Source organism: Bemisia tabaci, chromosome 1 (genome assembly GCF_918797505.1).
Source record: "Bemisia tabaci chromosome 1, PGI_BMITA_v3".
In the NCBI taxonomy this organism is placed as follows: Eukaryota; Metazoa; Arthropoda; class Insecta; order Hemiptera; family Aleyrodidae; genus Bemisia; species Bemisia tabaci.
The window spans coordinates 90254837-90270473 of record NC_092793.1 but is presented as its reverse complement, the minus strand read 5'-3'; the positions used below and the strand labels follow the sequence as shown (position 1 = coordinate 90270473).

Below are 15637 nucleotides of genomic sequence, written 5' to 3'. Positions count from 1 at the left end.
ATTTTTCTAGATTGATTCTTTTATTTCCACAGTGCTATAAAAAATAAAGAAAATATTGTTTTTAATTCAGATTATATTGCCAAAACATACTAGCAACAGTGGCCCACACTTAAAAACGTTCACTTACTTTCCAGTCATGACTCCAGCAGGACGCACACAGAGCATCCTCTACAGAAACACTGCTAATCAAAGGAAAATCATTCACAGGCAAAGGGTACTCCTTTGGAAAGATGACTGATACTTACTTTTGTTCCTTTTCATAATCTTCGCAGACATCAATGATTTGCATTATATTGTGGTTGGCTGACAGGTTCAGAGATCCAATGTTAATTTGAATATAATCGTGGAGAAATTCTTCTGCTAATTGACGCACTTCCTTTGGCCAAGTTGCAGACCACATAAGCACTTGTCTGTCAGGTCGAATTTGTTCAATAATCTTTCTAATTTGAGGTTCAAAACCCATATCCAACATTCTGTCTGCTTCATCAAGTACCAAATAGGTACATCGCCGTAGATTGGTGGTCCCTCTTTCGAGGAAATCAATCAATCGTCCGGGGGTTGCAATTACGATTTCTACACCTCTTTCCAAATCTCCTGCCTGTACAAATTGAACATATTTAATACATTAATCTTTGTTCAGAAAAAATGATAAGTCCGTGAAAGGGAAAAGCACTTCACTCTGCCTTTTAATGAAGTAGGGCAGAACGATAGTGGGAATGTCCGTTCAAAGCTCGAGTGGCCAGAGATGGGAGGTGAAGTTTCACGTTTTGAAAGGACCCTACAGTAGGGTGTCCCTTATTTTTGAAATTTGAGAAAAGTTAAGCTCCCCAGGTCTCAAAACGTGCTATGAGGTGTACAAATAAGGAATGTTTTTTGGAAAAAATTTTAAAAAAATTTTTAGGACTCTCTCAAGCGCCCTAAAAGGCGTCAGTCGAAAACGTTCATTTCTGGTAGAGTGGATAGTCAATCCTAGGTGAAATTGACGAATTAACGCCTGTAAGGCAAAAATTTGGTCCGTTTGGTCGTATCTTTGATCGTTCAGCCGGAAAACCGACTTAAATGGGCGGGAAGTCGAGCCGCGGCCGCGCGCCGCGCGCGGCTGACCGAGACAAGCTTTGCATCGCGCGCCCGCCGGCCGCGCGCGGCGACGCGCGTGGGTTGTGAGTGAGGAACATGTACTCATACACAGCTAAACGTAGTAGTCCAGGCGCCTGGTAGCTAAAAATGAGGCTACCTGGAATTTTGGGTACACAGCGATTTTTTTGGCTTACTTTATGTTTTTTGGGTCGCTGAATCCGAATCTGAAGTTTCCGCACGCGTATCTGGTGAGCATTTTCCGCTATTTTGAAAAAATGGCCTAAAAAGGCCTTTTTTTGCGGTTTTTTTGATATAGCGGCTACGGATGAGGAAAAGTCCCGGATTTAGCTAATGTTTTGAATAGCTGACAAAATTTGGAAGAAAATGGTGTATACATATGTTAGGTTTGCTTAAAAATTGAGGAAGATACAGCATCGTGAACATCGCGCCTATTCACGTTTTCGCGGCGCACCCCTCAGCGCGGTCCGGCTCGCCGCGGTCCGCCAAGTTCTGAGGCGTTACACGCTTTAAACGGTTTTCGTTTCAATAGTTTTTTATTTCTAACACTCGTAAAACATATTATTGCTTTTTTCTTTATCAATGTACCCCATTATACCTTTTATTTGTTCCCAATATGTATCTATAGGTTACCATAAATAAAAACTGAGTTGTCCTTTATTTGTAAATTTGTTCTGAATGTAGTTCTCTGTTGTTCATTGAAGAAAGGTTGTTAAGAAAATGTTTCTGTAGTTACAGAAAAATGTACTTCATTTAAAGGAAAACATTTACGTATTGAAATTGCCTTTCGTGTCAAAGAAATTTTCTTTAATTCAAATCATTTTCTTACTCTAAAAAGAACATCACTTTATTATCGATAAGACATTAATTTTCTTTACCTAAATTGAACAATTTTTTTAACGGAAGAAGATTGTCGTCAAGTAAAAATAATTCGCTTTAGATCAAATAATTTTTCAAACTAAGACAACTTTTTCAGCAATTTTTTTCAGTGTTCGCTCAGAAAGATAAAGAAAGCAAAAGCAGTTACGGAAAAGAGCAATATTTTCTTTCAAAATTTGTGTAATTTTACACATACGAGGTGCATACACGAGGTGCAAAGATGAGGGATATACACGAGTATACCTTTTTACGTACATACATTAATAATAGATCACAATACAATTATCTCACACTCACACTCATGTTGGTCCAAATAAGAAAAGATTTCTTCCATTGCTGCTGTCACTTTATTGATGCACTGTTCCGGGGTGGATTTGTCATCTTCACTTGCACTTTTTTTGCTCTCTTTTAGAGAGTGAATCTTTATTTTAAATAAACACGCCCGATGATATTTTGCTTTTTTCGCCGCTAAATTCTCGATCGAATCTAATCTTTCTCGAATGCAAATACTTTCTGAATCAGTTCTCCCTTTGATTATATCCAAAATGCGATTACCAAATTTCGGATGGGTGACATTACTAACGGCGATTTGAACGCGTATACTTTTTCGATTGAGATTTTTTTTGCCTCCTTTTGCTTTAATTTCAATTGCATCGCCACAAAGAAAACATCGCTTTGTGAATGGAAAATACACTTTCTTGGGCAAAATCACGGATTGAGACGGTGAATTTTGGCGATTCCACGCTGAAATGTGGCTCTCACTCGTGTAATTTTAACTGCATACCTTATGCACAGTTATTTTATTTCTTTTACGCCCTATCAACTCTACTTTCCCGTCTTGCCGTTTTTCACTAGCTTTGCGAAAAGCACTCACTCCTTTTCTTTTAACGTCTATTGTTTGTTGATTTGCCAACGGTTGGCCACATATAAAACACGAAATTTCAACGTCCATCGCAAAAGTTTAGAAGTACGTGCGTAAATAAATAACACGCTGGTGGAGTCGCGACACGCGTGTTTGGCAGTCATCTGCCCACTGAATATGCATATTTTGCTGCAGAATTAGTGAAGTCCAGACAGAGTGCAATAAAAATGCCAAGGAGATAAGAAAATGCTAGGCAGTGCATAATCCTGGAGCCCAGTTGAAACCCGAAGACCGCATCCTAGCCAGGATTGTAGCCCCAGAATACGGGAAGGATAACACCTCGAAAAAAATAAACCATTGAGATAGTGAGTCACTCACGCGGAATCTCGCGAGACATCACAAATACGTTGAGGACGGGGATATTTATCCCGTTTTAGTAAATGTTAGTTTATTACTTTTTTGACTTTTGGATCCGTTTGTTCTCTCTTAAGGGTAATACAATCATCTGAGATGAAAAAAATAGCAATTAATCCAATCTTACTGTATTAAGACATTTTTTCAGGGAGGGATAGCGAAAACGGAAGGGGTGATGGAACACATTTCAGGTATAATAAAGCATTAAAATGATTCATTAAATGTTAGAAATGAAAAACTGTTGAAACGAAAACCGTTTAAAGCGTGTAACGCCTCGGAACTTGGCGGACCGCGGCGAGCCGGACCGCGCTGAGGGGTACGCCGCGAAAACGTGAATAGGCGCGATGTTCACGATGCTGTATCTTCCTCAATTTTTAAGCAAACCTAACATATGTATACACCATTTTCTTCCAAATTATGTCAGCTATTCAAAACATTAGCTAAATCCGGGACTTTTCCTCATCCGTAGCCGCTATATCAAAAAAACCGCAAAAAAAGGCCTTTTTAGGCCATTTTTTCAAAATAGCGGAAAATGCTCACCAGATACGCGTGCGGAAACTTCAGATTCGGATTCAGCGACCCAAAAAACATAAAGTAGGCCAAAAAAATCGCTGTGTACCCAAAATTCCAGGTAGACTTTCCAGGCGCCTGGACTATAGTGCAGGAAGCAACGATGGGAAGGCTGCAAAAAAAGAAACGGGGCGTTTTGTAATATTAACTTCTCATGCTCAACTGGAAACCAAGAAAAATAAAAATATAAATAAATGAATTAATAAATAAATAAATGAAAATAAAAGGCTAAACACGAGTTGTTGATTCGCTGTTATTGCGAGACGGAGACTCAATGTTGTTCTTCAGAGGGAGGACAATTAAAATTCTGATAAGGCTCTTTAAAATTAATATAAATTGTTCAATGTTTAAAAACGACTTCGGCATGAAATCAGTTAAGCGTACCATCGTCCAACTTGCGAAGTAACATATTTTTGGCAACAATAGCAATATTAGGTAGTTTAACAAAAGTCAAAGCTATCAAAATTTTTCGATGTCATTAGCTAGAATTTTTTTGGATATTTTATGAACATTGTTTGTGAAGTGAGACGATACTTGTAGTAAATCTTGAAATTTTGCTCACCTTCAACTTTCTTATTAAATTTTTGCATCAATTTGACGGCCCTTTCAGTATGGTCCTTCACAACTTCATTTAATAAGGCTCGGTGGATGAATAAGGCGATTCACGCTCTGAAGATCTTGATGTTAGAAATTAGTTCCCCCTTTTAGGAGAGAAACAAAAAGGAATTCTTCACGTTAATATTTTTTATTGTCAAGGTGTATATAAAATGTCCGTTTCGTTCTCCCCATTCTGCTGGCGCTCCCAAAAATAACCTTCACCTCATTGAAGACTTAGTAGAATTTAAAAATTTGATCCTTTAGCAGGTAGCGAGCTCTACAGAAATTTTCAAACCACTAATGGTACTTGAGTGAAGTGCTCGTCCCTCTGTCTCTTTTCGATAAGAGAATTTCGTCGAAGAAGAAGATGCTGTGTGTTTATAATTTAAAACATAATTCAGGCCTCCCTGCCCCACTCAGACGTCGAGATGCTCTGCCTGAGGAATTCACCAGACTGACTGATTTATTTACAAAAAGTAGCATGGCTTTTTGTTGACATTCTTGGTATTTCATCGGCATTTTTAGATATAGACCCAGTATATGTCCAGAAAGCCCGGAATACATACATATGTACCAAATTGTTTTAGCCCTTGAAGTAGTGAAGGACCATACTGAAAGGGCCGTCAAATTGATGCAAAAATTTAATAAGAAAGTTGAAGGTGAGCAAAATTTCAAGATTTACTACAAGTATCGTCTCACTTCACAAACAATGTTCATAAAATATCCAAAAAAATTCTAGCTAATGACATCGAAAAATTTTGATAGGCTTTGACTTTTGTTAAACTACCTAATATTGCTATTGTTGCCAAAAATATGTTACTACGCAAGTTGGACGATGGTACGCTTAACTGATTTCATGCCGAAGTCGTTTTTAAACATTGAACAATTTATATTAATTTTAAAGAGCCTTATCAGAATTTTAATTGTCCTCCCTCTGAAGAACAACATTGAGTCTCCGTCTCGCAATAACAGCGAATCAACAACTCGTGTTTAGCCTTTTATTTTCATTTATTTATTTATTAATTCATTTATTTATATTTTTATTTTTCTTGGTTTCCAGTTGAGCATGAGAAGTTAATATTACAAAACGCCCCGTTTCTTTTTTTGCAGCCTTCCCATCGTTGCTTCCTGCACTACGTTTAGCTGTGTATGAGTACATGTTCCTCACTCACAACCCACGCGCGTCGCCGCGCGCGGCCGGCGGGCGCGCGATGCAAAGCTTGTCTCGGTCAGCCGCGCGCGGCGCGCGGCCGCGGCTCGACTTCCCGCCCATTTAAGTCGGTTTTCCGGCTGAACGATCAAAGATACGACCAAACGGACCAAATTTTTGCCTTACAGGCGTTAATTCGTCAATTTCACCTAGGATTGACTATCCACTCTACCAGAAATGAACGTTTTCGACTGACGCCCTTTAGGGCGCTTGAGAGAGTCCCAAAAATTTTTTCCAAAAAACATTCCTTATTTGTACACCTCATAGCACGTTTTGAGACCTAGGGAGCTTAACTTTTCTCAAATTTCAAAAATAAGGGACACCCTACCCTACAGACTTTTTCAGGGAAAGTATGCCCAGTTCGAATTCCACCTTTTCAATTGCATTTAACTTGTCTATGGATGCTGATCAGAAGTCAGCACCGTTTTTGCACAATACGCTATGAAAGTTTCAATATTTCCTTGAGTATATGAGGGCAGCACAACAATAAAGAGTCGAGAAAAGTCTCTGTATCTTTCAGCACCGGCTGAAAACAAGGAAAAAAACAGGAAAACTTCAGTGTGCTCAGGTACCACTACAATGCTGAGTAGTAGTCTTATCTCTAATTCCGTCGGCCTTACTGTTTCACTGTCCAAATCATTCCTTTCTTCTCTCTCTCACTCTCCCTGAATGGAGCTACTTCATGAATTAGAGACAGATTCAAATAAAGAATTACCTGTGGCCCTTTTGGAGCTCCTCCAAAGACACAGGTGTTACGGACTGCAGTTGATGACCCGAAATCTGCAGCCACTTGCTGGATCTGTTGGGCAAGTTCTCGGGTGGGCGCGAGAACTAATGCTATTGGACCGTCATGTCTTAAAATTCTTGGTTGATTATTGATGTGTACAATGGCAGGCAAAATGTACTGAAAGATACCAAGAATAAAAATTTACTTACAGCTTTTCATACTTTACGTAAAAACGGTGAAAGCTTTTGAGCGCAAAACACATTATTCAACTGAGTATCTGTTCCAAAGACCAATCCACTGTAGTTACTTTTATAATTCTAAGATTATTGACGATTTTAGTAAGTCATTTCCAGATCTTTTTGCTACCTATATTGATTATTATTGATATTCCAACAATTCTTCCCATAAGTATTTAAATTGTAAAATATAATATGAGGTAATTTAGCTACTTTAATAAATAAAAATATTTTAACATTAACTGTCGCAACACTGACTATCGTGTTAACTGTTGCGCATCTTGGTGAAATCCACTCCCCCGCCCGGCCGTCAATGGGTCAGTTGCGCTGGTCACATAATCAAGTTTTCATACTTGATTCTTGTAAATTAGCTAAAAATGATAAGATCTCTCTAAACAGACTATCTACGTTCAATATTAACCAAGATATCGTCCTTTGAGAAGTCGGGTTTTTGTTGTCATCCACAGCGGTAATGACATCCTTGGTTTCTTCCACCTAAATTTCATCAGTCAGTAAGGCACTCATTCACACTGGTAACTCAACATGAAAATTGGATGAAAGCAAGGTCAAAGAAACCAAGGGTGTCACTACCGCGGTGGATGACGTCAAAAACCGAATATTTCAAAGCGCAATAACTTGGTTAATATTGAAAGTAGAGAGTTACTGTTTGGACGGATCTTATTATTTTTAGCTGATCTACAAGAATCAAACGCCAAAATACGATTCTGTGACCAGCGCAACTGACCCATTGATCGCAGTCAGTGTGAGGTCATATTGACAGCTCCCAAGAGAAATGCACTGCATTTAAATATCCTGCCAAAATGCGGAATGAGCCGTCTCCAAACTTGTCCATGGGAATGACTAACCTGTGTGGATTGGTCTGGCCTGTTCCAGATGATCCTTAGTCATGTGAGGAAAAAGTTGATTCATTTTCATCAAAATAACGTTATCAGCCACAGAGAATAACATATCAATGGCCACATGTGAAACTATGTATCTCCGTTTGCAAAGTTGAAGACTTCCGGTCATCATTTTTTTTTTACTTGGAAAACTAGTCACCTTAATTCTTTGGAAACTGATGATTTCTCTTCTCTGTTAGCATAGTCTATGTAATAAAAATTTTTGGCGGTCCTGCATCTTTGCTACATAAATTTACAAGTGCCAAGCATCAGATTTAAAATGAATTTTTAAAATATCTAGATTTGGTTAGTTGGAGAACAATTACATGTGTTCCGTCCGTTTGATTTATGTGAATAATACGTCGTGTAATAATACGAATATACGTAATAGTAACGTAATACGTTAATACGTACTGCTCTTTTTGGCAAACAAGAAGTTTGAATTGACTACGTTTAGGTGAATAAGAAACATTAGTTTTTCATTAACGAGTTGATGATACCAATGCTCAATTTTTTCTGTAAGTTCTGTATCAAATTTTGATAGTGGCACATGTCCTGACACGCCCCAATTCTGCCTTTGTCGAGCAAAACATCATAGGTAATTGTCACTTAGCAATGAACACACTGACTGTAATGACTGAGTCGGCTCATGCGAAAAAAAATCATACGTGAAAATCGCCTAGTTTTGACGAGCCGTTTGATATTATCAAAATTCATTCTAAAGACATTCAAGCGGTCATATTGTTCAAATGAAGTTAAAAAAATAAAATTCTGGACAGTTGCGTCCCTTAAGACAAGTTTCATCACGAAACTACCGGCAATAAACAGGACATTAGCGGTTTTCCCATGATTTGTGCGAGGACAGTTCTAAAACATCGAAAACACATATGTTTAAGAATGCCTCCCGGACGAGATAAGGTTATCCTAACGTATTTTGAAGTGCTGAATCCGAATATGACCTCAGTTTTTATACATTATCCTCCACTGTTCCGAATAAGCCGATTTTACTCGGAAAAATGGCCATTTCGGAGCATTTTTGGTGTTTTTCCGAATGTTACCTCCTGCAGAATGTAGGTAAAATTTTTCTCAGCTCCGAGATACAATTTCGCCTATGTCTTTTTAACTGCTGAGTCGGAAAATCACCTCAATTTTTCCCGTTCACCTCTCAGTTTCCCGGAAAAGCAACTTTTTCCCGGGAAAATGAGCAAATTTGATGTATGAGGTATGATCAATTAAAAACCGAACTTTGGTCATTGCGCGCCAACAGATGATCAGATAGACATTTTCTTGGGCTTATCTGATTGCTGCTAACCTGACAAACACGTTGGGTTTTACGAAATTCAATTATCTTTATTAGTCATTAGTTTAATTTTACAGCCGTTTAATTCAAGTGTGTTCAAGTGCGTGTTGCAATTGAGAAATGCGTGAGCTTTTAGAACAACGGTGTAACATTAAATTTTGTCCTGAGTTGGGTAAAATGTTTCCCGAAACTTTTGCACTATTAACGATAGTTAACGCGAACTTGATTCACAAACTGACGGCCGTTAAACCATTCGGGAGCTTTCAGAGGAACTGAATATTTCTTTTGGGTCCGTTCAGACAATTTTAACTCAAAATTTGAACATGCATAGAGTTTCTGCAAAGTGGATTCCCAAGTTGTTAACCCAAGCGCAAAAAGAAAAGCGCGTTTTCATCTGCCGACAGCTGCTGGAGCGCTCAAATGCTGATGCAGATTGCTGCTGCACCAGGCATTGACATTTCTCATTAAATCATTTTTTTGTGTGCATTTTTTACTCTCTTCACAAAACGCATGGGAACATACCGCATTTGCAGGCATGTAACATGAAAGTTAATAAGGATAACTGAAGTTCGTAAAAAACTAGCGTGTTTGTCAGTTTATCAGCAATCAGATAAGCCCAAGAAAACATCGATCCAATCATCACCAAAGTTCGGTTTCTAATTGATCATACCTCGTATATTTGTCATGCATGCAATTTATTTTTATATATTTTCCTGGACCTGGTGTGTTATTTATGTGCGTATTTTGAACTGCTGAATCCGATTATGACATCGGTTTTGTTCTATCACCCTCCAGTTTTTCGGAACGCCGATTTTTCCGAGCCTAAAATTCGTAAAAGCTTTTTCTGACTCAAAGTGTATTCAAAGTACATTTTAAAAATGTCTCCGATGTGTGATACATCGATTCCTGTGCGTTCAAACTGTTGAATTCAAAGGTATGAACCATAACTATTAATATCATTACATGACAGATATTATTTGACTTACTCATTAACCAAATATAAATCATCACCAAAAATCTTGAAGTTACTGAAAGAAAGCGAACATCTTCAGGACTCACCGCTAAAGTTTTTCCTGAGCCTGTCTGAGCAATTCCAACCATATCACGACCGCTCAAAGCAATTGGCCATCCCTGGGCTTGGATAGCTGTGGGTGCTGAAAATCCTTGTCGGCGAATTTCATCTACCACGTAAGGAGGGAATATGACCTCGTTGAAGTTGATAATGGGATTTGGAACATCTTTACCTTTGATGGTTATTTCTTTCTCTTTTCTATATTTTTCGACTTCAGATTGTGGCCTGTGACAAAAAGCAAGATTAATTTATCTTTAATGCAGCTCCAACAGGTTGTGTAGTAACAAAGAGCGAGAAAAAATAATTCTTCAAATTTGAACCCTTCCATAATCATGAAACTAGGATTTGCGTTCAGAGAAACAGTATCCTTCCTGAAGCATTTCTATCATTACCTCACAATCTCCACTCAAAATTATTCACATTTCTAGTTCTATCTAACAAAAAGGATCTAAACTACAACTTTGGCTACTTCATACCAGAATGAGCACCAATTTGTTTGCAGGACACCCAGTGGCGTGCGGCCGGTTCAGTGAGAGAGCAAGCTGTAACGTTCGCTCTGAGGCGGAGGGGGAACAGGGTGTGTTACAGTGCGAGACTCCCCCCCTCCCTTTTTCAGGGTGACTCCCAGGCAAATTTGAAGTGGATCCTCTGCAATTCCGTTCTTTATTCTATTTCATAGATAAATCTGATGGAACATCTGGAAAAGCCTTGCTCTCTTAGTTAAAATTATATTTTTCTCCACCTTCTTTGGATAGTTTAGAGCATTAAAGGACAGCTTTTCGCTCTAACCTCCCAATATTGCCACTTATTTGAGGTATTTTTCGTCCCAGTTCTAAAGCAGGGAGAATTTTTTGCATAAAATAAATTCGCCAAAAAAAAAAACCCACCCACCTTTCTAGGTTTGTATCAGGATTGAAATTTGTTCATTAGCTAATAAATCCTAGTTGACAACTTTTTACAGAATTGGAGGGCACCTGCTCCAGAGGGAGCAATTTCAACATTGACAGAAAGGGGGGGACAAAGAGCGCACTGAAGAAAGCGCCCTACAGATTCTATATTTACATTATTTTATAAATAAATAAATGCAATAAAAAACAATTTTCATCAATGAAATAAGTGCGTATCATCCAGTATGGTGGTTTCCCAAAAATTTAAAGCAACAACAAAAATTCCCTCCCCATGTAGACTGTGGGCCAGCAAGGGGTAACCCTCCCTTCCCACCCCCCCCCCCCGTGGGAATTTTGAAGATGGTGATTTTCTTGAAGCTCTCGACTAGTAGAATAAGATTTTTCTTGTTTACGCGAATTTTATCGTGGTGGGGGGGAGTAGGCCCCCCGAAACCCCCCAAAATTGCTCAGAATTCCGACTTTTACGCGAATTTTCCCATTTTTCTCGAAAAGGCTTGATTTTAGGGCAAAACTCCACCATTCTGAACCAACCATCCAACCATTCTGAAAGCTCGTGAAATTTTGGTTTAGAAAAGTTTTGTTTGACTTTGGCCAGGATCCGCGGTCCCCCAAAATGGAAAGGCTTAAAATTTCAAAATATCTCAAATTTCCGCGAAAATGACCGTTTCGCCGCGATTTCTCGCCAATAACGCGAAAAAGGTTGGTATTATCGTAAAATTGTTTACCCCTAAACTAATAGAGCATTAATTTTTCATTCAAGGGGCGGCCTAACCCCTCGTGGGGGGAGGGGGGCCCCCCTGCAGTACCCACCCTATAAAAACCGTCAAGAATGACCGCTTCCTTGAAGTAGCGTTATGCGCAAAAATGGGCGGCAAAATGAAAACAATTAGCGTTCGTTCTGAGAGAACATCAATGTGGATTCTTGTGGGAGGTGACAGGGGGGAGGGAGATATATCCTCCTCCTTCCCCCCAGAATATATTACCGAAAAATGTTAATTAAACGCGAAAATTCCACTTTATAAGACGACTTTCAGGGCTTCTCATTGACACGCTTACACTAACATAATTTAACGAGAGGGGAGGGGAGAGGGGTTTACCCTCCCCTCTCCTCTTCCACCCCCTCCCCCTCCCCCAAAAAAAATAATCACGAAAAAATTTAAATAAACGCGAAAATTCCATACTCTAAAAGGCGACTCTTAGGGTGTGTCATTGTCACGCTCACACTAATATAATTTAATGAAGGGAGGGGGGGGGTGTTAGACATCTTAGCTTCCCCAGCTAACATTAAAAAAGGGTGGGGGAGGGGTAATTTAAAAACGTTACTTACTTAATAATAGGAGGGGCGGGGAAACCTAGCTGCAGTAGGAGAATTTTAAGATTTGAAGGGATACGTAATTAAATCAGGGAACGTAGAGATACTATTTTATTTTTTGGAAATGACTGAAACTGAGGGGAGTTTATTTATAATTGACGGAAATATACATTCTTAAGCTTATGTCAACATGTTTGAAACGTTTAAAGAATATGCTCCAAGTGTATTGGATCGTTTGCCAAAGTATTCAATCATTCATTTCGTCACAGACAGAAACTGCAGTGATAAATTTATCAAAAACATTCAGCGATTACAAGGGGGATTAAGGGATACGTTTTCACGAAAGGACCCCCAACCAAAATACCCCGTAGTTTGAAAAGTATTTTAGGCAAGTGTAAAAACAAGAACAAACTTATCAATCTATTCTTAACTGAATGGAACCGAAGGAAATACGTCCAATATTCTCACTGGAAAAAGTATATTTAAGGCATGGAGAAGGGCCTACCCAGTTTATTTCTGCTAACGGTGTAAAAGTTGACTTCATCTTGCAAACTCAATAAAAATCAAACCAATCAGAAACAAACACTCAACTAATTTTGCTTTTTTCCGAGTCGAACTATCTTGATAATTATTCGTCAATCAGAGTTCACTGCAGTATCTGTCTGTGACCAAATGAATGATTGAATACTTTGGCAAACGATCCAATACACTTAGAGCATATTCTTTAAACGTTTCAAACATGTTGACATAAGCTTAAGAATGTATATTTCCGTCAATTATAAATAAACTCCCCTCAGTTTCAGTCATTTCCAAAAAATAAAATAGTATCTCTACGTTCCCTGATTTAATTACGTATCCCTTCAAATCTTAAAATTCTCCTACTGCAGCTAGGTTTCCCCGCCCCTCCTATTATTAAGTAAGTAACGTTTTTAAATTACCCCTCCCCCACCCTTTTTTAATGTTAGCTGGGGAAGCTAAGATGTCTAACACCCCCCCCCTCCCTCATTAAATTATATTAGTGTGAGCGTGACAATGACACACCCTAAGAGTCGCCTTTTAGAGTATGGAATTTTCGCGTTTATTTAAATTGTTTCTTGATTATTTTTTTGGGGGGAGGGGGAGGGAGTGGAAGAGGAGGGTAAACCCCTCTTCCCTCCCCCTCGTTAAATTATGTTCACGATAAAATTTCACGAGCTTTCAGAATGATTGTGTGGAGTTTTGCCCTAAAATCAAGCCTTTTCGAGAAAAATGGGAAGATTCGCAGAAAAGTCGGAATTCTGAGCAATTTTGAGGGGTTTAGGGGGGGGGCCTACTCCCCCCCACCACAATAAAATTCGCGTAAACAAGAAAAATCTTATTCTACTAATTGAGAGCTTCAAGAAAATCACCATATTCAAAATTCCCACGTGGGGTGGGGGGGAGAGGAGGGTTACCCCTTGCTGGCCCACGGTCTAATGGGAGACGAATCTTGGACAGTTCATACATGATATGGGTGTACGCTTTTTACTTGTTGAGTAAAATAGGGATCCTCTTTTTTCCTTTCTTAAAAATAAAAGTGCAAAATCATTCAAATTTTACTTTTTAATTCCGAAGCAAATTTTGAGAATATAAAGAAATCACTTGGACACTGATAACACAGGAATTAACGAGCAACCTCAACTGGGTCATGAGCCTTCAAGGTTTGTTTCTCGCAGAGATTATTATGCTGATACTTTCAATTCTTGAAAATCTGGGGCAATTAGATACAACACACTTTTATCGCCTGTAAGAACGTTCCGCAGTCCGTCCGTCCCCTCCCAGGCTTGGGCGCAGAGACAGTAGTCAACAGACTGACAATGAATCATACCAACAGGTCAGAGTAGCGTATGAAGCAGCATTTGTCCTTGAATAGCCCTGAGCAAACTATTCCTGCACAATAATCGTCAAAAATGTGCAAAGGGGACTTAGGAGGTCACAAGGACTCACTATGGCAAAAATCAGCTTGTTACTAACTTTTTCCCTTGACTTTCATATACAGTCGAACCTTGATAACTCGAACCTCGATAATTCGAAAACCTCAATAACTCGAAGAAAATGTCCGTTCCCTTCCGCAGAAGGCCAAAATCCTCGATAACTCGAAAAATTTGTTCCGTTAACTCGAAGACATTTGAGGCTCATTTGTACCTCAGTAACTCGAAGGAATCGGCGGTTTACCTCTATAACTCGAAGGCAACTACCATGTGTCAAATATGTACCTCAGTAACTCGAAGGAATTGGAGAAAAACCTATATAACTCGAAGGATGCTTCGGCCCAGATAATCTCAAGGCGGCCGCAGGCAATCAGCGGTGGCAGGTTAATCAGTTTATCATCAGTTAATGTTGTGACGCGTTAAAAAAAATGCGCAAGTGTTCCGCGTTGAGTGTCGCCCAAAAAGTGAGCATATTGGAGGCGGTGAAACACAGAGGTGCGAAGACAAAGGAACAAATTGCAAAAGAGTTCGGTATCCCACCCAGCACCCTCTTAACGATATTAAAAAACGAGGAGAAGATCCTTGAACTTTCAAAAAGTGACGGGGCACAATTTTCTGATGTCGAAGAGTGCCTGGTTGTGTGGATTAAGCAGTGCCGGGACAAGAACGTGAGCTGAGGAAAATGAGGTAGATAGATACCGTTTGCAACACTTGCAGCAGAGCAGAATAACTCAGTTTTTTAAAATTTAATTCTTGATCTTTGTGTACATATTTTTTCCAATAATAAACCATTGTCCTAACCCGATCGGACGTGGGGTTAAATATTAGTTCCTACTTTCATTCCCCAATATTCCCTTATTATGATAACGTAAAACAAATAACGGTTTTTTTTTCTAAATTGACCTAGCACCAACCTCGAACCTCCCACCTCGATAACTCGAATTTTTCATCTCCAAACTTTGTTAACTCGAAACCTCGATAATCTCGAAACCTCAATAACTCGAATTTTTCATCGCTTCCCTTCAGCTTCGAGTTATCGAGGTTCGACTGTAGTTCCTGGACAAACACTTCGATTGCGAATTAACATCTACCTGTTAACAACGTTAGGGTGCGGAGTGTAGAAATCTTTCCTGAAGGGCTGCAACTCTTCCATGTTCCATCTTGGTTTGCGTAGGTTACCACCAGGCTGCTTCCCTTTCAAACTACTGCCGCCTCTGGGAGGTCCGCCACCACGGCTCATACCTCGTCCACCCATTCCCATTCCTATGCCACCTGCAACACAAAAATAACTCCTTCACACACTTTCACAGAAGACACTTCCATTGTGACAGCAGATATAAACCGTCTCAAACTTCTGGCTAATCTCCTTTTCAATTTTGCTGGGAATTGCCGAGTTCAAAAGTCTATTGATTTCTCTACATTAAGGTTTTATGATTCATGAAATGCTATGGAGTGAGTTCTCTGCCTTTCGGCTGAGATTATGATTTTCTGTTACCGCTAGCAACACCTTAGAAGAAGGATCCAAGCGGTTCACTCAAATGCGAGGAACGGACTGGACCACACTGGTGGGCAGGGATAAAAAAGAGAAACATTTCATAGCATTCTAT

General features: G+C 39.3%; 1 protein-coding gene across 4 annotated transcripts in view; it reads right to left on the bottom strand.

Annotated features, from left to right (window-relative positions):
- Positions 1 to 15637, bottom strand: part of LOC109034963 (probable ATP-dependent RNA helicase DDX5) — a 60299-nt gene that overhangs the window by 34816 nt on the left and 9846 nt on the right. For all 4 annotated transcript variants that reach the window (XM_072306459.1, XM_072306458.1, XM_072306460.1 and 1 more), the window contains 4 exons: positions 15122 to 15302; positions 9849 to 10086; positions 6343 to 6531; positions 246 to 598 (listed from right to left, as the gene is read on the bottom strand). In XM_072306459.1, the coding sequence (XP_072162560.1) occupies positions 246 to 598; positions 6343 to 6531; positions 9849 to 10086; positions 15122 to 15302 (961 nt within the window). The remainder of the gene's footprint in view (positions 1 to 245; positions 599 to 6342; positions 6532 to 9848; positions 10087 to 15121; positions 15303 to 15637) is intronic.